General features: G+C 33.7%; 3 protein-coding genes across 5 annotated transcripts; all 3 read right to left on the bottom strand.

Annotated features, from left to right (window-relative positions):
• Positions 1-21: 21 nt before the first annotated feature.
• LOC118054009 (uncharacterized) lies at positions 22-7,509 on the bottom strand. Of its 2 annotated transcripts, none has more exons than XM_035065441.2 (9): positions 6,776-7,509; positions 4,864-5,049; positions 4,629-4,721; positions 4,181-4,363; positions 3,936-4,038; positions 3,651-3,836; positions 2,183-3,099; positions 1,585-2,054; positions 22-323 (listed from the first exon to the last, which is right to left on the bottom strand). In XM_035065441.2, exons 1-9 carry the CDS (start codon positions 7,073-7,075, stop codon positions 320-322), a joined length of 2,442 nt encoding a protein of 813 aa, XP_034921332.1. In that variant the 5' UTR covers positions 7,076-7,509; the 3' UTR covers positions 22-319. The 2 variants fall into 2 exon arrangements, with proteins under 2 accessions (XP_034921332.1, XP_034921331.1); XM_035065440.2 differs by having other exon boundaries at positions 22-836; positions 6,776-7,507.
• Positions 7,510-13,425: 5,916 nt separating this feature from the next.
• LOC118054008 (UDP-xylose transporter 3) lies at positions 13,426-17,546 on the bottom strand. 2 transcript variants are annotated; one of them, XM_035065439.2, is made up of 9 exons: positions 17,336-17,546; positions 17,197-17,254; positions 16,897-17,059; positions 15,925-16,109; positions 15,082-15,149; positions 14,780-14,912; positions 14,394-14,555; positions 14,032-14,304; positions 13,426-13,910 (listed from the first exon to the last, which is right to left on the bottom strand). In XM_035065439.2, exons 3-9 carry the CDS (start codon positions 17,015-17,017, stop codon positions 13,794-13,796), a joined length of 1,059 nt encoding a protein of 352 aa, XP_034921330.1. In that variant the 5' UTR covers positions 17,018-17,059; positions 17,197-17,254; positions 17,336-17,546; the 3' UTR covers positions 13,426-13,793. The 2 variants fall into 2 exon arrangements, with proteins under 2 accessions (XP_034921330.1, XP_073259876.1); XM_073403775.1 differs by having other exon boundaries at positions 17,197-17,257; positions 17,358-17,546.
• Positions 17,547-20,892: 3,346 nt separating this feature from the next.
• Positions 20,893-22,651, bottom strand: LOC118054007 (expansin-A8). Its single transcript, XM_035065438.2, has 3 exons — positions 22,410-22,651; positions 21,955-22,267; positions 20,893-21,513 (listed from the first exon to the last, which is right to left on the bottom strand). The coding sequence occupies exons 1-3, from the start codon at positions 22,543-22,545 to the stop codon at positions 21,210-21,212; spliced, it is 753 nt and encodes a 250-aa protein (XP_034921329.1). The 5' UTR covers positions 22,546-22,651; the 3' UTR covers positions 20,893-21,209.
• Between the last annotated feature and the right edge of the window lie 1,886 nt (positions 22,652-24,537).

Here is a 24,537-nt window from a genome sequence, read left to right as displayed (position 1 = left end):
TTTTAAACTGCGACACCATGGTTCGAGAAAGAAAACATATTCTACCTTCTAAGTTGTTCAGTGTTCAAGAATACTCCTTACCCTTGAATTCCAAAGGGAAAAAAAATTCTAAAAGACAAAATTTTACATGAACATGGTTTTTTTGGACCAAATCAGGTTCTGTTGATCTAAACATTGGACCACCTGAGGATTCTACAGGCCCTTGATGGAAGATTTTTTTTAAAAAAAAACTCAGGAGTAAACCACACTTCTGGACATCGGCCCGTGAGATGAGAGTGGTCATTCTGAACATCATAACGACACCAAGCTCCATGGGATTTTAACTGCACATTTGGGAGATTTTCAGCAAGTCAAAAAAGAAAACACTGGTGTCTAATCACTCGTCTCCACTCGATTCCCTGTTGTTCTTCTCAATATTTGGTATAGGGCTAGGGCTGCTGTCTACCAAGAAAAAATCAACAACCGGCATTCGGTGTTTCTATGCTCACTGAAAAGATATCTACACAAACCTTTTCTGTTAGACTACCTCCAATCCTACAAGCATTTAGATGGAAACATAAAATCTGAGCAAACAGCAGCTGGCAATACACGCACTCAGCATCGCAAACCAACACGGTGGACGGAAAAAGGTCATTTTGTACATTATAATGACCGCAACCTCCAAACCGTAGGGCAAGAAGAAGAGCAAAACAGAAGTCTTCACCCAGTCTCGGATAGTCATTAGAATCTATAGTTATGCACACTGTCTTCAGTTAATCTATGTTTCACAAATCCTTCAGTGAGTCAGAGGAGGAAAATCTACATCGTCTTTAAGATGATATTGCTGCAACAAAGCCCTAGAATCCAAATGCTGAGGTATTAATACAGTACCCTTCTACAATATTTAGATAGAGAGAGAGTGAAGAACCATTAAGGCCCCATTTGTTTTCCAAAACGTGGATTCCTTCTGGAAAAAAGAGCTGGAAATCATTTTATGGTGTTTGGACGTATTATTTAACTTTTTTAAAATAGTAGAACTTTTATTTTTATCAAACATTTTTAGGTCTTTGGAGAACATTGAAAATAAATATATTTTTTTTGGTATCCTATTTTTATAACAAGAATTTATATGATTTAATATGTATGATTATTATATAATATAACATGTTCTGTATTCTAATGTATTTTCAAGCAATATTATCTAAATTAAAGAATTATACACACTAATATGTCAAATTAATACATTTATATAGTGTATATTAATATATTTTAAAATATTATTTCCTAATAAATATATTAGTACTTTATTATTTTTTTGATAATGAATATATACATATATAATGAAGTGTTGTTCTACTTTAAACCGCGAAACACTTTCCTTCAACTAAAACTTAGGTTTTTCTTTGACCGAAAAGTGAATTTTGTTGACAAGTTTTCCCAAAATGTAACCAAACACGAGGAAGTCATGAAAAAGCTTTCCAAGAAAACATTTTCCATCAAACAAAGAAGGCCTAAATTATCACCCTTCCTTGCTCATTTTCTACAAAAAATTGAAAGCAAAAATAAACTATTGAAAATTTATAGATTCTAGGTAAGACTATTTACCTTTCTTGCTCAGTTTCCAAAATTGAATCAGGGTCCTCAACCACTGAAGCGACAGGGCTTGTAGATGAGGCCCCAGAATAAGATGTGCCCAAATCTGATGTGGAAGGAAGCCCTTCTGGATGCTTAAGGCCCTGAGATAAATCTGATGTGGAAGGAAGCCCTTCTGGATGCTTAAGGCCCTGAGATCCACAGTCAGTTCTCACTGATGCACGGGAGGAACTATAGGCGTTGGAAGATCCCCATGCAGAAGGGTAAGAGTAGTGAGCCTCTGGTGGCATAGGCTTCCCATTACCAAGATGTGGGTACTCAGCCTCCGAAAGATCATGGCCATGTTCAGACAAATTCTTCTCCTGTGAAGTTGTAGGCAAATCATTTTCATGGGCATGTTTATACAACTGACCATGATTCACTAGTGCCTGAGTCCTTCCTTTTCCCGAGTACAGCCTATCCGCCATATATGTGTGATAGCTCTGCAAAATCATTAGAACAACTATGAGACCTGGAGTCCAAAATAAAAAAGAGGAATATGATGATAATTAAAACCAAAAAAAAAAAAAGAGCATACATGCCACAAAACCTAACAGTTAAGTGGAAATACCATGTTGGGAATGTATGTTCCTGTTCCTCGTCGTTCCTTCTTTTCTTCAGAATTTGTAGCCGCTCTAAATGGTGCCACTGGGTTAACACAATAGAATTGTGTTCCATAAACATGGTTCGTGTTCATTTGAGAATGACCATTCTGCTTCAACTGTAGGGACTGTCGAACAGTTTCCCAACGATTCTTGTTCTCTGACTGAGGTGACATGGAAGGACAGGGTGGTATAGGTGCAGATACAGCATACATATGGCAATACTGACTGTATGCCAAACTTTGTAAGTGGTCATTGTGATCCCCTCTGAGGCCCAACAAGGATTTCAAAGGTTGGGAGTTTCTAGGAAATCCAGCAAAGTATTTTCCTCCAAGAGTAGGTGATAGGTTCTCTGGGACACTTTCAGCAGAATTGGGGGTTGTTGAAGCAGATGGAGCTATTCCCTCATGCTTAGTACATGAACAGACTGAATTGCTATTCACAAAATGATTCTGTTTAGGTTCAGACCCTACAGTGCAGCTTATTTCATCCTCGGTTCCAGAATTTATAAGCATTTCTCTACAGGTGATGCCATTTTTAATTCTTCCATTTTCAACAGATAAGCCTGGGTGATGGACTTGAGTATGATCAGATTTTTCGGAAAATAATGTATCATTATCATAGCCATCAGTGGATTTCAGACGTGTATTGTCTTCAGAGCATGTATCAGAATGCGACGACAGTGAAACTGAATTATCAGAACTTCTAGGAACAGATGCTAATTCAGAATTTTGCACATCACTCCAATAGTCACTTCCGTGCCTATCCAAAGTGTTTGCAAAGAATGTTTTGAGCTCATCAGCTATTTTCTCTCTGGGTAACAAAAGAATTCGGCCAAGCTTGCGACCCCCATATTTGAAGGCACTCCTTATTCGAAAGAAATTACCTGCCAAAAAACCACAGTATAACCATTGGCATGGAATAACACAAACATGTTATGTGCCCATTTATTTGGGCTCTGAATGCAAACAAACAGGCCCTGAACAAAGTGCCATTTATTAAACCATGCAGAATCCCATTATCCTTTAGCACATCATAAACAACTTTGATTTTACACCACAGTGCAGAACAGACATTCCACCATCAGTTAGCACAACAAAAGAAACTAAGGTGGCTAGGCAGCACACAGTAGTCAATGGGGAAAAACTACAGCGGTGGAGGAGGTGGTGCTAACAATGGAGGGGTCAGTGTGTTGATAACAAAGGGAGTGATGCTAATTCTTTTTGTGGTCTTATTGAAGCCATTAAATAATGCCACGATCAGCAGAAAGACAGTTTAAATTAGAACTACTGGGTTTTAACTTTCCTTAAAATATTACTCTTTCATTATAAAGAAATGGAAAGGCCATATCCAAGGTCAGGTATATAAGTGAATACAATAATTCTTTCTTTTTGTGCCAGGCTAATAATTAAAAAAGAAAAAGAGAAAGCTCCAAACCTCTGTTGACACTGCGCCCAAGGTTATTATTTTCCTTCAAAGGATCAACTATATTAAGATGCTTCTGGGGAAAAGGCCGTGAATTCATCTCAGGCTTTCTTGACGGGACATAGAACCTATCCACACAATCTTTGAGAAATTCATCACTCAGCAATAATTCACCACTCACATTTTCAGGTGGCTTAGCTGCATAAAACGAGAGAAGCAAAAGACAAATATTAATCCAGCAAACAATCTATAGCATCAAAAACTGATCCTTTAGAACTAATACAGTAAGTATCTCACCAACAATATTGGGAAGGGAAGATTTGCAGACTGGTCCATTTAAACTGATACAATAATTCTCCCAGTCAAACTTGCTGAAGTAATCCAAAAATTTGTAGAGAACCTACAGAAAATGCAAGCATATTCAATGACTCATGAATGCATACAATGCTGTGATTTTGCACTCAGGGAGACACTGTGTTCACACTGCAATATTAAAATTGAGGACAAGTGCAATCTGCCATGTTAAGTCCTATAAATCTTACCGCCAAAGGCCCATTTAAGGAAGAGTGAAATAGATGGAAGATGTACAGAATTAGCGTTTCCAAAGCATATGTTGAAATCAAACCATGATGGGCACCAAGAATACGACTCTCATAATAGCACCAAGCTTTGATCAGAATGATGCTGCGTTTGAAGAGGTGGTTTTTTCCAACGAGCCGATCAACCTGCACAATAAGTTATATTACAAATGCCAACTTCTGAAAATAAAAACTTGACCAAAATCATATTTCACAGCACTTGTAAACTTTGATCCATTATTTGATCAGAGAGCAGGGCACTACAACAGAGCCATGGTGATTGAAGATTTAAATTAACTCAGACTTGTCTTTCCTAAAATAAATGCAACAGAAAAATCCATGGACTCAATGCCGCAACTATACAACAAACAAATCAATTCATCCAGAATTCTCATGGTGTCAAGATTCATACCTCTTCAAGAAAGCATAGGGTACAAAGTCCTCCCAATTGATTGAAGGAAATATCTACCACCATATTCTGTACAATACATTTTATAAGCTTAACCTGCCAGCAAAAACCCAAAATCAACCAGAAGTGGAGGAACAAAGGAAGGGACTAGAATATTCTTTCTGCAAAAAAATATTAATTCTTCTCCTTTAGTCTAATGAGAACTGCAATAAAAATAAGGCATCAAAGTGAGAAGAACCTCGGCATCAATGCAATGGACGTCCTTCACTTCATACAGGGCATCCTCATTCAGCTCTTCTCCTCTTAGAACAGTATAAACATCAGAGACCAAAGCTTCCTCAATGGCAGGACTGCTAATGGCAGTCAAGTCAATATCCCCATCAGGGAGATATGTCTTTAAAGGAACTGACCCATATGGGAACACCTATAAGAAAGAACGAATCAGAAAAGGCCATGACTTCAATTTTTATCCACTTCATTGAAAATTAACTGTAAATCCTATTTATTAATTAATGGCACCAGGACAGGAGTTTATGAAAACTAGTTGCAGAATGTGATTACAGTCGAACAGCCAAATGCCAATCTTAGCTTAATGGGTGATGCTTAACTGAGACAAGTTAGAAATGCGATAACATTTCCATCAATTATTAAAACCTCCACTAATCCCTTTCAATTTATGCTTTAGGAATCAGGACAAAAACCGGAACTGTCACAATGCCATCACAACTGCTAAAACATCAAGTTTTAAGTGACCCGGGACCTATCTACCATATCAGTCAACACCTGTACTCATGTTGGACATGACAACCAATCAACCAGTAAAACTCCAGCTAGCCTCACACAAAAATGAAAATCTATTTCTTCAACCTAATCATCATGATAAGAATCCACTTAAACATTGATCATGTTGCTGAGAAATTTACTCTGCAATGAGCTCATGCTAATTATCCACCTATTCTTGGAATACAATTCATAATAATTGATCAACCAAATAAAACTCAAAATGTGTCCATTCCTACACTAAGAATTATATTAATCATGTTTTGAGTTGATCAGATTAAAATAAATTACCTTATAAAGGGCTCATACTCATAAACCACCTAATCTTGCTTCATATTTCTAATCACAAATCATACATAAGCACAAAATTGGTCTCCATCTCTCCACTATGAATGCTCAGTCTAACCTCCATCTTCAAATTATTAGAACACCACATCACCAACTAGAATATCCAAACACACACTTTTGGTAACATCACTATCCTATACACATCAAGATCCTGATTGTGACTAATATAACTCAATTTTCACATTCAAAGAGTAATCATATGTTTTGTGTTTTTTCTCTGTAATTTTGTTCTAAAACAGATGATATTTTGGAAAGCAGTTGAAGAATGTGATCATGATTGAACAGGCAGATACCAAAGTTGACATAATGAGTGTGATTATCTCAACAAAAACCCCTCCAAAATTAAGCTTCAGAAATGATATCAAAATAAAAACCTGAACAGACCATTTCCAACTACTAACTACTATCCAGGTTCTATTGATACCAGGATCACCCTGCCACATAAATGAACACTCGTACTTATACCGTACATTACAGCTATTCGCCAGCAAAACCCCAGTTAACTGGGAGCAAAACAGACGCATACCTCTAAAAATTTACTTTGAAAAGAGCTCGTACTCATAAACCACTTAATCTTCCTTTATGCTGTAAAATCACTAATCAACAACATAAAACACAAAAATATCTCTCACCCTAACCTCCATTATCCATTCCTTAGAAACATTAAATCCCCAACAGCCCCATCACTAACTACAACCTCCAAACCTAAAAACATTTTATAGCATCACTACTCTACACTTCAATTCCCTAAATTTTCACTATTACAGCTTAATTTTCTCAATGCAAACACATTGAAAGAAATAATAACCCTGTTCCTCCAGGCACCAAAAAAAGAAATAAAAAAACAAATTAAGGTATTTTTCAAGGTAAAATAACTCCATTAACACCACTAATCTGCAAAATAAACCACATTAACGCCAAAAAAAATTAGACAAAAAAGAAAACCCACGTCACAAAACCACTAAAAAATGAAAAAAAAAAAAAGAATAAGCAAGAGAAAGGGGTTGTTTAAGAAAAAAAACCTCGAACCCAAGAGAGTATCTAACGAGTCTTTGAACATAATCAATAACTTGTTTCCTCTTGAAATTGGATTCTACAGTTGGGTGTATTCTATAAACAATCTCTGTTGTAACTTCCTCTGCTCTCTCCCAATTCTCTTCAACAATTGACCCGGGATCCGGATTCGAAGAAAAAGAAGGAGAAACCGGGTCTTGACACGAACCCAGAAGGAGATGGTGATGATCATGATCGTTATGGTGGTGGTGGTGGTGGTGAAGATGGCCGTTTACAGTTGGAAAGCCACAAACTTGAAGATCACCCATTATTTAAAACTGAATTTCTAACAAAACCCACAACTATGTTTCTTGAAAGGAGAGATTTTCTTCTCGCTTGACAGGATCATATCATTATTTTTATTATTGTTGTTTTTATTTAAAAGAGAGAGAGAGAGAGAGAGGGGGGAATTTTTTTATTATTATTATTATTTTGCTTTCTATTTTAGATAGAAATTAAGGTTATGACATAAAGATGATGATAATTAAAAAGGAAAGAAAAAAGGCTTGCTTGATCTGTCGTTTCTTCAGACTCTCTTGAAAAAATAAAAACCCAGAAAAGAAAAGTTAATATTGTGGGTTTTTTTTTTTTTTTTCTACGTTGTCTTTTTTTTTTTTTTTGGTTAATGATTTTGTTTTGTGTGGGTGTGGGTGTGGGGCTTGACGATTGATTTCACAGGTTGTATGTCTGTCTGTCTGGTGAGACGCGACGAGATGGTAGTGAAGAAAAATAAAGAAGATGATAATAATAATAAAAAATTTAAAAAAAAAAAACACGGATTGGATTTTATTGTTTTGTATTTACTCCAAGCCGTTTTTGTTTGTTTGACAAATTATTAACTCAATGAGAGTTATCATGTAGATTATTAAAAAGATTTTTCTTTTATTATTAACGGTAGAGGTTTTCTAGAACTAATTTTTATGTATTCCCATTAATTTCTTTTTCTAATCTGATTTTAATTATATTGTAGTTAGTAATTAGATTGTAGTTTTTATTTGGATTCCAATCAATATTCATCTAAAATTTTATGGCGCGCGAGTAGAATTTAGTATCACTTTACTAGTTATTTTTAAATTTTATTTTAAAGAAAAAAAAACAAAAAAATTATAATTAATTAAAAATGATAAAACTATCACCTCTAGAATTTCTCTTTTTTTTTGGTTTATGTATTCTCTTTTTAGAATAGGCTGGTTTTAATATTATTATTTTTTGTTTTTATTCGGGCATCCTTACATTTTTTAAAAAATAAGACTAGTTTATTTGAGATTCGTAATTGCCTCTCCCAATAAATATGTTTTCTAGAAATTAAACTTGTGTTTTCATCCTTACAGAAATATAATAGTACTTTAACTGCTAGACCAACACTTTATTGGTGCTGATTTTAATATTTGATATTGTTATTTATTCTCTTTTGATTTTTTTTTTAAATTAATAGAATTTAGAGCTTTTATATTTGAAAAAAAAACTAATACATTTTGACATTTTGTTGGTATGATTTTTTTTTCCTCCCTCTTGCCGATGAATTTGATGGATCGTAGGCTAGTCATTCCTTCATCCCCATCCCTTCAGCATATTCTTTGATGCACACTAGTCAATTCGCTCCTCCTATTTTACAAGTTACTTTTTTTACATAAAAAGAAGGCAATGACATCACGGATATATTTTTTTTTGGTATAATAAAAAAATATAGAAAGATAATATTTATGTTTAATAAATAGATTGAAAAGTATAAGAAATGGTGGATGGATGAGAGTTATAAATCATGATTTTTATAAATAAATCATGCACATACAATTTATATATTTAAAATTTAAAATGATGAATATTTAAAGATAAATGAAAATAATCTCTTTGCAGTGTCATGAAACTATAGAAACAATTTAAAAGATCAATTGATATTTAAAGAAAGGTTAAAGCAAATAATTTAAAAAATGAGATAAAATTTAAATTAAAAAAAGGAATGATTTTTTTTATAAAAAAAAAAAAAAAAAAAACAAAAGCCAAGCCTTCCTTTAAAAAGTAAAGGTGGTGTCTAGGGTTTTTTTTAATTTCATAACAAAGTTGTAATATTTAATATAAAAACTATTTAGTCAAAAATATAATGATAATCCTATAAATTAAATGATTTTTTTTGTTGATTTTTTTATGTGATAGGATGAGGATATAAAGTGACATTAGCTTTATAAATTATTCATGATGTAAAGTAAAAATTTTTGAAGAAAAAAAAAAAGGAAAAAAGATAATATATGAAGGTTTCCTTCAAAGGTATTAATGGGGGGAGCCAGCAAATGACCTGTCAGAAGTTTATCCTCAGGTTCCATATATTGCATGAGCAGATCATTAATACTATAAAGGGACCACATATTAATGGAATCTTTGGGCACACAAAGCAAAACTAAACGTGATTCACATTAGACAAGACAGAGACAGTAAAAGCAGAAAAAATATAAAAATATATTTTAAAAACATATTTATTTCATGTTTTTATTCTTATATTTTTTTATAATTATTTTATTTATTTTGAAACACTCATCCAACATTAAAAAAAAATATTCATGATGGGAAAAAAAAGAAATTAGTGTGGAAAAAGAGCATTACAACATCCACAACTAATCATAATAATAATTATATGCACTTGAGGTCTTGGTTCAGCGGTTGAAAGGACTTGTTCCCTTCCTCTGCATCCTGAGTTCAAACCTTACCGTGCATGTCTGTCACCCCCGCAGTGCCTTACATGCTCACTGGGTTTGCAGGATATTCAGTGAGTCATGGGATTAGTCGTGGTGCACACAAGCTGGCCCGGACACCCACGTAAATAAAAAAAAATAATTATGTAAGTACACAATAATTATAATTATAATATTTATAGAATCCAAATGAGTCCAATGTGTCATCAGATCATAGGAGTAATAAGAGCGAGGCATCGTGCATGCATGCAAGTTGTCATCTCCATGAGCCTTTGGGACATTCTCGCTGGGCCTGCTTCCTTTTTCTTTTTCTTTTTTAATTAAAGTGAGTGTTCGGGTTAGCTAGCGTAAATCTCGACTAATCTCACAGGCCCTGAAGCTAATAAGGGTCGACAATTTTTTTTTCAATTGTTTTTTTCTCATCTCATAATTTGACATTGGTTTTGTTTTTTAAAATAGGTTTTGTAATTTTTTCTTGTTGAGTTATCCTGATTTTATTATTTAACTCATGTATTTGGTGAGTTAATTGGGTAGCCTTAAACCTTTCTTTTAATTCTTATTACATCAATAAAATGCAACTATAGGTGACACATAAACTATATGATTTTGTATATAAACTATTATAAGTGCACCGTAGATGCACGAAAAGTTGAACAAGATTTTTGGATAAAATATGAACATATCATAGCTTGTGACCCTTTTTTTTTTTTTTTCTCACTCTTCATTTTATAAAACATCACTATAAGCTATATGACTTTATATAGCCTTTAAAACCCATAAAAAAAAAATACATGAAGGTTTCTTTGAAAAAGCGATGTTTGAAAATGAATTTTAACCTTTGTTAAAATTTAAATTTTTTTTTGTTTTAAATTATTTTTTAGTATTTTTAAATTGTTTTATATACTTATATCAAAAATAGATTTTAAAAAATAAAAAATATTAACTTAATAATTTTTCAAATAAAAATATTTAAAAAATAATTATAACAACATATTCACATGAAACTTTTAATATATTATTGGTGGGAACGGGCAAAAGTTTATACTGGATTTCATGCATGAGAAAGCTTTTAAACAAGGGACCATATATCAATGGAATCTTCTGTTACATAAAGCAAAACTAAACGTGATTCGCATGGTGCTCACATTTGTTTGGGCTTTCGATATTTAAAAAAAAAACTTATGAAATTTGAACCTCATCCATGAGAACATGGCATCATTGCGAAGAGATAAAAAAATAAAAAATATATATTTTTATTTTAAAGATACAAAAACTTATTTTAAAGCTATGTCTTATATCACAGCAAATTATGTGTCAAGTCACATTTTCAAATGAGATCTAAAACTTGAGTTTAGACTTAGCTAGTTGTTTTAATCACCTAAAAATTTGGATTTTTTAAACAAATACTAGGGACTGAAGTTAATGGGTAGGGTAAAAATAACTAGCGCGTGTAATGCACCCATCAGAGAGCAAGGGTGGCCGCAAAATTTGGTTTCCCTCTGTCTGCCTAATATTGTAGTCTAGCGAAGAATAACGTGATGGCTTCTGCTTCTTCTTCTTCTTCCCTCTGCTGCTGCTGCTGCTGCTTCTGCTTCTGCTTCTGCTTCTGCTTCTGCTTTTACCCATTTGGATTTTTGCAAAATATTTGTCCCAATCTCATAGTTTATGTCCTTTTTTGGGTCTCCTGTTTTGCCCTGTCATGTCGAGTCTATGTGTGTGAAGTGTGAACATTTTCTAGGCAAAGCACACTCCTTTACCTAAAGGTGAGCTCCTTTTTGCCTTCCAATTATCTCATCATCAAATGTCAAATGTATCTAGAAAGATATAGGGAAAATTATAGTTTGGTCCTCGTTTCTTTAAGAATCTAATAAGTCAGTCTCTCTTGTTGAAAAAACCCCATATTTTATCCTTTTATTCTCATTTCTACAGGCAACTTAAATACTCCTTGCACAAGCAAGCTTAATCTCAAAATTTAAGTATCGCTTTCTCCTGGCTGTTTATTTTTGTGTTACAAAAATATTTTTTAAGAAAATTATTTATTATTTTACTTTAAATTAATATTTTTATAATATTTTTAAATTATTTTGATGTACTGCTATTAAATATAATTTTTTTAAAATAAAACTGTTATTTTAGTATTTTTCTAAATAAAAAATACTTTAAAAAATAATTATTAATACATTTCCAAAGCACTTATCTCTTTCTTATACAGTCTTGAGAGTATGGCCATTGATAGTATCATTTTTTTTCCTTTTTCTCTTGTTAATTTATTTGGAATAATCCCGGATATAGTATTCTTAAGTTCTAGATCTGATTTATTTTTTTATGCTTGTCTAGTTCATATATTATTTTTCTTAGTTTACGGTTGTTTGATTATTTTTTTATTTCTTGTGTTTTTCTGTCATTTTATGAGTGTGTTGCAATGAAAATTTTATGTAAATTGCTAATAAATCAGTCTTTAAATGCATCAAGTGGAAGATCAATTGCTGAAAAAGTGTGTCAGCTATCCATTCACTTGTAAAATAGTTTTTATATTTTACATTTGAATTTAAATATAAAACCTTTCTCATGTTCAATTTAATAAAATTTGTATTTTAAAAAAACAACCTTGCAGGCTTAACCTAGTGATTTTATCTCCAATTACTTTCTTTTCTTTAATGAAATAAAGTACAAGCAACAATGGTTAATATAATTGAGACTTTGAGAGGATTGTCCATGTTTAGAAGTATGATTATAATTGTTTTTTAAAGTGTTTTTTATTTAATATATATTAAAATAATATATTTTTATTTTTAAAAAATTATTTTTAATATCAGCTCATCAAAATATCTAAAAACACAAAAATTATTAATTTAAAGCAAAAAACAAAAATTAATTTTTTTGAAAAATACTTTTGAAACGTAAAAAACAAATAGATGAAATATTTTTATAAAAAAAACATAGGAAATAAATAATATTTTTAATGTTAACACATTAAAAATATTTAAAAACATATAAAAAGTTAATTTAAAATATAAATTTTTTTTTTTAAAAAAAAAACAACACCGCGTGTGGCCAAGTAAAAAATCAGTTTCAAATACTATGACTTCTTTTCTTTTTTCTAGTTTCACTCACTCTTTCTTTCTTTCTCTTGCTGTGTTCCAGAATATTTCAGCCCATATTTTTACATGTAAAATCATCACATATTAGCCTTACACATGTGACATGGCCACTCTAATCACCACTTAAACTAGCTCTAATTACTCTGACTCGACACAAGCCAAACTAGTTACAACACATTATCCTTAAACACAGCCACTTGCCATGTCTCAATCAATTCTGGTCCCCGAAAATAAACTCATCTTTGGAAGTTGAACGAGTCTAGCAATTCCCATTGGAATGGCCTAAGCTACATCGCATGATTAGGTAGACGGTGGGGTCCTGGGGGGAGTGGGTGCCTAGAAAAGGACTCCTTCAAGTTGCAGACTCTGTTTGCAACAGGTTTCTGAATCCTAAGCATCCTCCACAAAATTCAGGCGGCCAACTACATTGGGAAAAGCCCCTAGAAATGGATGTCCTTCATGAAAATTTGGTTTTGGTAGTTTGGAGTTGCGACTCGCCTCAAATTTCTTATGATTAGTCAATGCCAAACTTCTTAATTTGATTAAATCAAAGTGCTTTAAACCTAAACCCCCAACAAAATCTCGGTGAAGCTGTCAAAAAGAAAAGGGAGGCGTGCACACTGACCATCATTAGCTTTTGTAACCTGATTTATTGACCAGGTTAGCCAGGTTTCTCCCTCCTATTTTTCTCCAACCCAAATCACCGGTCCCATCTAGACCCCAAGTCAACCCACCGGAGCTGATCTAGGTTTTACAACAATGAGGAAAACAAATAGGATTCGGATGCAAATCATTGATCTCCATGCATTAATTAACGTAGAAAGTTTCGGAAGTACTAGAAAAGCAGAATTTACCGGCCACTTAAAGAACAGGACATACATTTGTTGTTCTTCACAGATGAAGAGGAATGTAACCAGAGAGCAAGCAGTAAAAAATTTCCAGTATCCGGTAACCACAGTATACATTTGACAATTCAAATCCTAGTATCATACCATTGCCATGTTTGATTCATACAAAACTAATAAACCAAAACTGCTATAATAATGACATGTTTCTTCAATACTTTATCTGATATAATATTAGTAATGATCCCAGAACAAAGCAACTCCTGCTATGTGAAATGTGATACACCCTCGCTGAAACCGTTTTGTTTGCTGACTTTGATCTAGAGCAAATGAATTTATAAAAATGGGAATGTCTTATGCGTCCAAGTCCTTGTTTGAATTCCACACGGGAACATTTGGTACAGCAACATCGGCTAAGATCCCAGTTCCGTTTTCCACGCTGATTAATGGATCAGTTTCACTTTCCTTGACCTAAAACCCATTCAAAAAATGAGCATAAGAAGTCTGAAAAGCTTACAGCACTATAAGAATGAGATGAATACAAGACCGACATAACTCTTGCTTATAACATAAAAAAAGGAAAGATAATTACCTCGGGCAATTTTACTGGCACTTCATTTTGCTTCTGCTGGCTCTCAATAGTGCAACAATAAGAATACAGCACCATTCCAACAACTGCAATAAGGATTCCTAAAATATTGCGCCAGCTAAATGGATCACGAAGTAGAACATAACCAAATGCCAAAACTAGGCATGTTTTCAAATGTCCTAGGACTTGATAGGTGACTGGAGATGTCTTTCCAATCACCAGAAAAGTACTGAAGTTCACAGAGACAGAAATCAGGCAGGATAGAACAATGAAGAACTGCAACCGCACAATGCACAGAACAGTCAGAAGCAATAAAATAGAGAAATGTCACGAAAGTGGTGGTTCACGTATTCTTCAATTCTCACCAGCACTTGGGGGGTGTATTTGAAAGCAAAAACGTTTTTGTTTGTCAGAAGCCCATCCAGGAATGGGCCAACAATGAACAAAGTTAATGCCTGATAGGGGCAAGACTGGTACAGAAGTTGTGTTGAAGAGACTTTGAACTTCTTTTGGATGGTATTAGTCATCTGAAATACACTGGTTAAGATTTTAACAAAGTGAACAGAGGAAGAACAAGCAAAACACATGAACAGACTTCACTAAGAATGGAGAAACTATAGCCATACAGTATAGCACTTGAGTATTCATTTCCTTCGCTTTTTCTTACCATTGAAACAGCTAAAAATGGCATCTAACAGAAGAAAGAAAGAAATGAGATAACAATTAGCAAAGGGACTTCAGCTAAGGATACGATCTGAGCAACACATGTTGTAAGAACTGCAAGCAGAGACAAGACAGATCCCAGGACATTGAGCTGAAGATCGGTTACAGTTGCAATTCCAACACCCATAAGAAGAATGCTCAGTGAAAGCTGGATATTTCGACTGCAATATCACAAGTACAGCAGACAAATGTAACCACATAAAAAACTTAAACAAGTCGATCGAAAATGAAACTGTCACTACATAAATTATGAAAGCATATGGCATGCAGAAAATTAGCAGCAGCCATGAAAATTTCTCAATAAACAATACACTAATGACTCAAACTGACCTGAATTGCTTCCGGAAGAAAAGTGTCTCCAAAAGAACAGTGCATGGGATGATCGCCAATTTTGTCATCTAAAAATAGTGAAAAGAAAAGAAATCCATTTTCAGAAAAATTTTGCTCCAAAATAGTTTATAAGTAAAAAAAAATATCTAGCATGTAGGATTAAACTAAATAGGATAGCAATCAACAAATGACAACAAAAAAAGAAGTCAATCAAGGGACTTTCACTAAATATGATATTACTAGATGTCAATAAATCAAAATGCTGCAAAGTGAAACCCAACCTATCCACAGTCAATTCATACTTTACAAGGAAGAGTTTAGATCGATTAAACAACCTGGTTTCGTTTAAAACACATGAAAGTATTAAGCACTTTTTTTTCCGGTTCACACCCCCCTGAAACCCAAAAGCACTTAAAATTACTTTCAAGCATAGTTTTAAAACCCGGACCGGCCCGGCGGTTCGACCCGGGCATGGGACCGGTCCGGGTGGAGGCCAAAACCCACTTGGGAATTGGCCCGGCCAGACCCGGCGGGGTCGACCCGGCCACAAACCCGTTGACTTTTATTGTTTTTTTTGCTAAAACGACGTCGTTTTGATTTTTTTAAAAAAAAAAAAAAAATAAATTTTGACCCGGTGACCCGGAACCCGGGCCTTGGACCAGGCCGACCACCGGGCCGGGTCTTAAAACTATGCTTTCAAGTCTACTACTTCAAGATGCTGCTGTCATAGAATGATAGAATAAGTATATCAAATTACATGACCATTGATCAATAATGTGGCATACTGATTGGAAATAAAAATAAATACCAGATCTTAAATCGGTCACAGAGAAGGCAGCATACCTGATAAAAACCAACAGAATTGAAACCCAAGCTAAGATTCAAAAGGCCAATGGATATCCCATTTAGTATGCCAAATCCCATTACTGCTCTTGCGTCAAAAGGCTTGTGCTCAAACAATTTCATGCATAATGCCACATGAAGAGAACAAAAGGTGACCAGAAGATGCCAGCTTGTCAATGTTGTAGCTGCATTTGATCAAACAAAAATTAGTATATGACGGAAAAATTAGGGGGGAAAAAACAAAAGTTAAGCAACGATAATATTGATGATGATGATTCAAATTAAGCACATCTACAGAAAAATGACTGCTTACAGAGTTGCAGCCCATTTACTAACATCACCAAAAACTGCCAGTAATTATAGTTTACATGCCCGCATTTAAGTGAAGTAAAGTAGCATGGCAAGAATATATGAAATCATCATTTCTTTGTATCATGTAGCAGTTGGAACACGTTAGATAATACAGTCACCATATGGAACCACACACTATTAAGATCATATAGATCAATAAATAATCAGATTGACCTCTGAGGCACTATGCATCCATGAACATAAAATCTTACAGCCATGTATCAAAAATAATAAAAGGTGACAAATAACTAACAAGTTGCTTACAGTAAGAGATTAGGATCATGTGGTTATAAACTTCTACTTACAAAAATAATAACACCCTTTTGATCCATTACATGATTTCTAACAAATGAGTATATGGTCTCCTATCAAGCTTCAACCGTGTTGAGCTCTCACAATCACCATTCATGCATATTCAAAGAACTTATCCTTTTTAACATGAATTCTGACATCTAATATTACCATTAGGTACCCCATCAACATCAAATCGATTGTGAATACCGACAACAGCAAATGAGATTCAACAAACAAACAATATTAACTTCACAAGAGCCAAATCTAATCTAAGCACACAAAATACATTATATCAAAAGGAAAGATTACGTAAATATAAACACTCACCAAAAGTGAAGCCAAGTGTGCTAATAAGAGCCTTATTGCAAATTACAATCGACACTGACGAAACCACTGATAAACTCAAAGCCCCAACAGTCCCTAGCTGGAATTTTTGACCCTCACTCATTTTCACTTCAATTCCAAATCACGCTATCTCCTTGATCCAGATCTACCAAAATCCCAAAATCTCAACATGATCAACACATTTGAGCATAAAAAAGAAAACCCATTTCAGATTATACATAAAAAAGAAAACCCATGAAGGTGACACATTTGTAATTCAACACAGAAATACAAACCCTTTACCTGATTCACCTCATAATTGGATCCAAAACTATAAAAAAAGCAACCAAAGCAGCTGAAACTGTAAGCAAATAACAATAGATTAGAACACGAAACATAGATCTGTTACCGAAACTAAAGATCAATGTAGAGAAAGAGAAACCTTTGAGAATTGTTGATAACTGAAATCAATCTATAGAAGAAAGAACACAAAAAAGGGTGTTCGTTTTTTTGCTTATTTTTGTAACTCTCTTTGTTTTGATTGAGAATGAGAGAAAGAGAGAGAGATTTATTTATATATAAATGGGAGAGAAATGAGAATGAGAAATAAAGAAATGGGAGAGTGTTGCTGGTGATGGTGATGGTGATGGTGTTGCTGTTGCTGTTGCTGTTGGCGATGAGAAGCTTTGACTCACTTCCGTTTTTTGTGGGGATTACATTGTAAATGTATTAAAATTAGGGGACTTCAAATTTATGGCCTTGTTTGGTTAGAACTTGGAACATTAGAGGGAGTATTCGGATCTTCTTGGACCAACTTTCCTCCACCGAGACCAAATTTCTAGATTTTATGATAGCGTTTAATTATATCTCAAGGTAAAAAAGACTGAAATAAAAAAGATAAAAGTGATTTGTCTGTCTTTTTGTTTTTAAATGTCAGAAATTTATTTTAAAATTGTTATAGAATTATATTTATGTTTTTTTTATGTGTTAAGATGCTAATTGAATGCAACTTTGACGTTGAAAAAACAAATCAAATGATGCTCTTTTATATGTAATTTGATAGTTTAGATATATTTTCATATATAAAAAAATGAATTTGATATCTTTTTATTTCAAATACAATTTGAAAAATACTTCCAAACTTAACCTAAATGAATTGCCAAATGGAGCCTTAAGCCTATAAAAAAATCCCTTCTTGCTTATTTCTGTCCAAACAAACATGGTCTAAGAGTGAAATTACCATATGACTGATCTCCCATGTGATGTTTTCCCAACAAAAATAAACAGAATGGTTGATGGAGTGTCACAATAACTTATCAAACTTGACCAAACATGGGAATTTTTAGGTGACACTCAAGAGTCTGCAATTATTTGATCATACTCACCTCAGTAAAATAGCATAGTTTTAAATTCATATTAGGAGTTGGAATCTGGACGGCGGCCGAGAGTTAAGGGTTGATTCTGAAATTTTTATTTAAAAATAAAATAAAATAATAAATTTTAACTAGATCCCATCAGATTAATTAAATCATCAAGTTAACTTTGATTTTTAACTAGATTAATCGGATTTTTTTTATTTGTTATTATTTTCAATTTCAAACCAATTCTAAATTTTATATTAGATTAATCCCAAATCAACTCTGTCCATTTAAACAGGTGAGCTATTATATATTAACAAATTAGATTGTGGTTATTAATTCTTTGTAAATGCTGCACACATTAAGAAATAATCTTCATGCCTGAGGATAAGCAGAAAGCTGAATAGGAAAAGGTTTAATTAACAGAATAAAATTGTGATTTCTTGGTTGGCATATCAAGAATTTAGATCATCGAGTAAATATTTCTCCACCAACCAACAAATTCTTATTGGAATAAGAAGAACCATCATTTAACAATTGCCATGCTTTCTCCACTACCAATATACATAGCAAAACCTAGCCATGTTAAGACCAACTGCCATGGCTACACCTTGTTGAAAGGTGTATTATCTAAATGGTTTTTTTTGTTCTTCTTCGAAAAGCTTAGAGAAAGTTCAATTTGCAAGCAACTTCTTCCTAGATTCATGGAAATGCTCTTTTCCTGTATTTTTTTTCTCAATTTCTTCCATGAAACTCTAATTTTAAAACCCGATTTGATTTGAGGTTAATGTAGGATTAAGTTTAAGTTACAGGTCGAGATAATCGATTTTAAAAAATAATTTTTATAAAAATTAAAATAGTATTCATTCTAATAAAAAATTTCAGAAAATAATGAGTTAAAAAATTAATACTCGGGTTTTTGACAGGTTAGACTTAGGTTTTTAACCCGATCAACTAAATCTTATCATTTTTTATTTTTTTTTTAAACTTAAATAAATTCAAACTCTAAATAAGTTGAATCTCGAGGTAATCTATCGTTTCAGGTTTTCAAACACAAAGCATGAAACAACATGAAATGGGCACGTTAGGTAGGTTAAGATCTAAAGGTAAGTGTTGAATTTGGAAAACGAGGAATGCGATTTTTATTTTCTCATGTTCTTGCTGGCGACTTTATAAAGAAGCGAGGAAGTACCATGAAGGTGCTTGTGTCACGGGCCTCAGGAAGTAAGAGCATGCTCTTTGGAAATCTTATAGCCCATTGGTTAGGCTACAATACACATACAGTACACGAAGGCAGATGGATACGTACAAAATAATTGTAGGAAGTACGAATACGTCAAAAGTATCCGTGAAAAACAATATACTTCAGAAGTCAATTCCTTCATGAAACAATATAAACTCTGACTCAGCGTTTGCGACAACGTTTTTAATTACTCGTGATTTCATTTGATTAAGAAAAGAAACGTGGTTGAAATTGTTTTTATAAAATTTAAATTTTATTTTTTATTAAAATTTAATATGATTTATATATTTTAAATTGTTTTGATGTGTTAATATAAAAAATAATTTAAAAAAAATAAAAAAATATCATTGACATGTATTTCGCATCACAAAAAATTATTTGAAAAATAACCGTTATCACTGCGAAACATACTCTATATGCATTCAAAACTTGATTTTGTTGAAGCAAAAACTAGGATGATTTTCGCAATGCTACGTTTCCCAAGCTATTGTTTTATTGTATTTGTTACTGTGTTTATAAACACAGTAACAAGAGGCGTCGAAGAAGAAGAATAGAAACAAAGCGTTGAAGAGCACAGATGAAGCTTTTTTTTTTTATGTAGAATCCATATACAAAACAACGAAAAACATGTAAAATTTGTTTTTAACAGCGATGTTTTGTGTATTAAATAAGTTGTATATATAAAAAAAAAACCATCACACTCTGCAATATCGTACTCATAAACATAACCTAAATATAATTAATGTTGGCTAAACAATAAAAGAAAGTACATTTACAACAAATTTCACAAGTGATGCACCAATTTTTTTTTTTATTTACATGGGTGTTTGGTCTAGTTTGCACGCACCATGATTAATCTCATAACTCACTGAATATCTTGTAAATCCAATAAAAATATAAGGTACCGCAAGAATAACAAACATATACAATAAAATTTAAATCCTAATAAAAAAAAAAAGTTACTTTCATTACTTAGCCAAGATCTCAAATGGCCCCTGTGGTTGCCTGAAAAGAACTTGAAAAGGGACTGTAAGGTGCTTCAATGGGCTTCAAGAAATCATGCTTTAAAATGTCATCGGTCTTCATGTTTTGGGGAACATGGTTGCAACCTACGGGGCTAGCTGCGTTTCCCATCTAAAAAGCCTATAAGATGAAAAGCACAGTGCGACTGCGTTCCTAGACATTCCCTTGCTCCTAGAAAACAATTCCCTAGGGGCCATTTAAATGGCTAGATTGATTGATTTGAAGGAAAAGACAATGCTCTTTGGATGTACTATGAGTTAAAAAAGACGATCATCTACAAGATTTCTTTTCCAAGTGGCAAATGCACACAAATATTCCAATTGCAGACAAAATCTTATTTGAATGCTCAACTCTTTTTGTTAATACAACACTGTCTTAATGTAGCAATCTTGTCTTAATATTGCATATCAATGGAAACTGTAAATTACTCTTGAACGACATGAATACATTTCTCAAAAGACTACTTATCCATACGAGGAAGGGCAAGCGGGCGCTACCTAGATTTAGCTACCTCAGCTTTACAAGGCCACTTCTCCTCCAAACATCACTAAAATACCCTTTTTTTTGCCTCTTAATTTGTTCTTATAGGAAGCATATAATATAAATATACAAATTTCCACCAACCAACCAGGCTTAATTGTAGTGAAAACTTTAGACCCAGAAGAGAAAATGGTAAAAAAGGCGTTGAAATCTTAAAATTGGCCTCCTTCAAAAGTCTGACCAAACTGCCAGCCAGCAGGCACCGCGTTGTAGCTTGTGACAGTTCTACCATCACTGGTGGTGACTTGAAAAGATAGGCTTTGACCGTTGAGGTAAGTGTTGCTCTGCCAGTTTTGTCCCCAGTTTCTTGACATGGCTTGCCACCCTGTTTTCGAGCCTTTGATTGAAACTGAGTGAACATCTCCGGCACCACCAACATTGGTGATCAGGACCAGGTTGAAGTAGGAGTGGCCGTTGATGGTAAATCTAATTCCTCCCTTCTTAACACAAGGCACCCTGTCAAAATCAAGAGCATTTGCATTGGTTAATGGCAGACTGATTAAAAATTAACCCAGAGTTGTCAGCAGCAATGGAATCAAAACTAACTGGCCTAACATTTGGCACTCCTCTTTCCTTTGAACTGAGACTTGACCCTGCTAATCACTAGGTGATTATTTTCTTATTCAGCTGTTAGAAATGTGATTTAAATAGTCATTAAGTATTAAGTACAATTAAGCCATGGCCCATCTAGAAAGGTTTCTTTAAATATCGATAGCTTACTTGTCTAGCTAATCTACTCAGAAAGTATTTGTCTACGCGATCTGCGTTATGTTGCAAACCGTGGTTTTTGGTCTTGAAACGCGGTTTAACAAGGAGCAGGAGTGGGACTAATAAAATTGCCAGAGGCAAAAGCTATACCATCACTGTTGAACAAAAAGGAAGAAGAAGTTGATTTACCTTCTAAAAGCTACAGGAACAATTCCAGCACGGTATTGAGCAATTTGCAAGAAAGCAGGCTCAGCCATGTCAAAATGTTGGAGAGGAGGATTGCACCATCCACCATTGTTGTTTGGCTGGGAAGGGTTAGGTGGGCAAAAATTTGTAGCAGTGACAGTGATGGTACCGGGGAGACACCATTTGGGGTCATCATCACATCTCATTTCATAACAAGAACCACAGCTCAAACCATTGTTGAACAAGGCAGTGCTTAGGGCTGCAGTGCTAGTTCCATAACCCTGACTGTACAAATTTCCATATCCACACGCTCCTCCTGAAAATCCCCAAAGCCCCATAATAATTAGCAGATAGATTAATTATCATATTTAGCAACTTGTTTTTGTTTCTACAAGCTCAGTTACGTATATGATCGAGGAGCACACATTAGCTCCTAGCTAGATATGACTTAAACTTACCCATCGTGCCAGTTGCGTCACCACCGCCATAGAAAGTGGCATGACCACCTTGCCACCCTCCATAATCAGCCAAAATGCCTTGAAGGTGCAAGCAAATGAAGAGAAGAAGACATGGAGCGAATGTTTGAGCTGCCATTGCCAATGCTAATTGTCTTACAGATGCTATAGTACTGACAAGACTAATAAGACGATAGAGGAGGTTGAAGAAGAGGAAGAAGTGTTTGTGTTGCTGAATTAAAGAAAGGACGTTGTGCTATTTATAAGGAAAGTAAAGAGTAGCTCAAACCCATTAGGTGGGGTTATGACAGCCGGCCAAAAGCCACAAACTGATATTTGGAAAATCAAGCTGCACATGCACTGGTTCTTGTGTAGGGGGTACCTACCGCTTAGCTAAGTAACAGAAAGTGGTTTGAGATTATTGATTTTTAAAGTATTTTGTACTTGAAAATATATTAAAATTATATATATATATATATTTTAAAATTTATTTTTAATATTAACACATTCTAAATAATACAAAAACACTAAAAAAAATTAATTTACAATAAAAAAAATAAATTCTAAAACAAAAACAGTTTCAATCTCAATACCAAACAGATAATTGGTGGGCCAAACCTTGCACATGCAACTCACAACCGCTTCCTACAACTTCATAAATCAATGTAGTTTCGTTGTCGCCACTAGTTTTTAGGTTTGGTTTGGTGCGTGTGAGTGTATTTTCTTTATGGTTTTTCATTTTTGGTGATGGATATGCAGGCAGAGGAGGGTAAAGTAGGGCATATGGTGTCTTGATTTGGGACCATGGATACTTGAATTTGGCCTTAAATGTGAAGGGCTAGTGAGCGTAGGGTCTATAAGAGAGAAAAGGATCAATGGTATCTTTTGCACATGGAAGGAAATATTGTTGCTTTATTAAGATTAGCAGGGAAAGGCATGCTTGCCAATGCATACCATCCAATTTGTTCAAGTATTTTGGATAAGTAATGCATGAAACATCATAATTTGATGAATTGACATCCGATATATCAATTAAGTTCTCTGAAAATGACAGATCAACTTGAGTATTGAAACAAACTATACATATATATGGTTGGAAATGGTGACTGATAAAGCTATGCATGTTTTTTGTTCATCATAAAAAAGGTAAGTTAATCTCCCTTTATTAGACTTTTTATGAAATTGCTAAGTGGCCGTTTAAGAATACAAAAGAGTTATCAAAATATTATTTGTTTATTTGAGAATGTAAGTTAATTGCAGGTGGATTCGTGTTTTTAAACGAGACGATATCTATATTCGAGAGAAAAAGTAGGTATCTTCACAAAAAGAATAGTAGGTACCCTTTCTATAATGATTCTTATCTTATTTGAACTAATTGCTTCACAATTTGGTTCTCAACACCTCACTTTCACCCTTTTGGTCCTAGCTAGACAAAGAGAATGGCCGTCTGCTTCCTTGGCCACCATTGTTCCTCAGGATTACAAGATCAAATGGTTCATTAATGTTTGTTGACAATTGCTAAACCATGTTCCCTCACAGAGTTTTTTTCTCAAGAATTTGAGAGTTGAATAAAGGGATTTTCCACCGATACATATACATGTTTTCAAAATCTATAATGACCATGGAAAACATCTAGAGCGTGAGATGTTCCAACTTTTCTTTGTATGATGGTGTTGGTCACGTGACTAGGTGCCCTGTTTTAAATAATTTGAGACTGACATGAAAAAGAAATGGAGTTTTTGTGTAGTCTAGGAAAGAAATATGACTTCTTTAAAATGTCCATTGCTACTATTTCCTTTTACAAACATTGTTTCAGATAAAAAAAAAATTCTTAGAATTATTTAAGTTTGGTCTCGTTTGAAATTTAACAGGACAATAAATTTTAAATTAACTTATTAGATTATTTTTTTTTTTTAAATTAACTCTAAATCAAGATTTAAATCAAACTAAATTTAATACATATATTTATTACGGGGAGAAAAAGAAGTTAAAAATCACAAATGTAAATTAAGATGTGCATTTTCATGTATTCTTTTTCCATGTACAATAAAAAGATTGCACCGTCCACACGTGAATAGTGTCTCGTGTGACCTTATGTGTGTGTGTGTGTATATTCTATACTCAGCAAGCT

Source organism: Populus alba, chromosome 13 (genome assembly GCF_005239225.2).
Source record: "Populus alba chromosome 13, ASM523922v2, whole genome shotgun sequence".
Classification (NCBI taxonomy): Eukaryota; Viridiplantae; Streptophyta; class Magnoliopsida; order Malpighiales; family Salicaceae; genus Populus; species Populus alba.
This window is presented reverse-complemented; position numbering and strand designations above follow the sequence as displayed.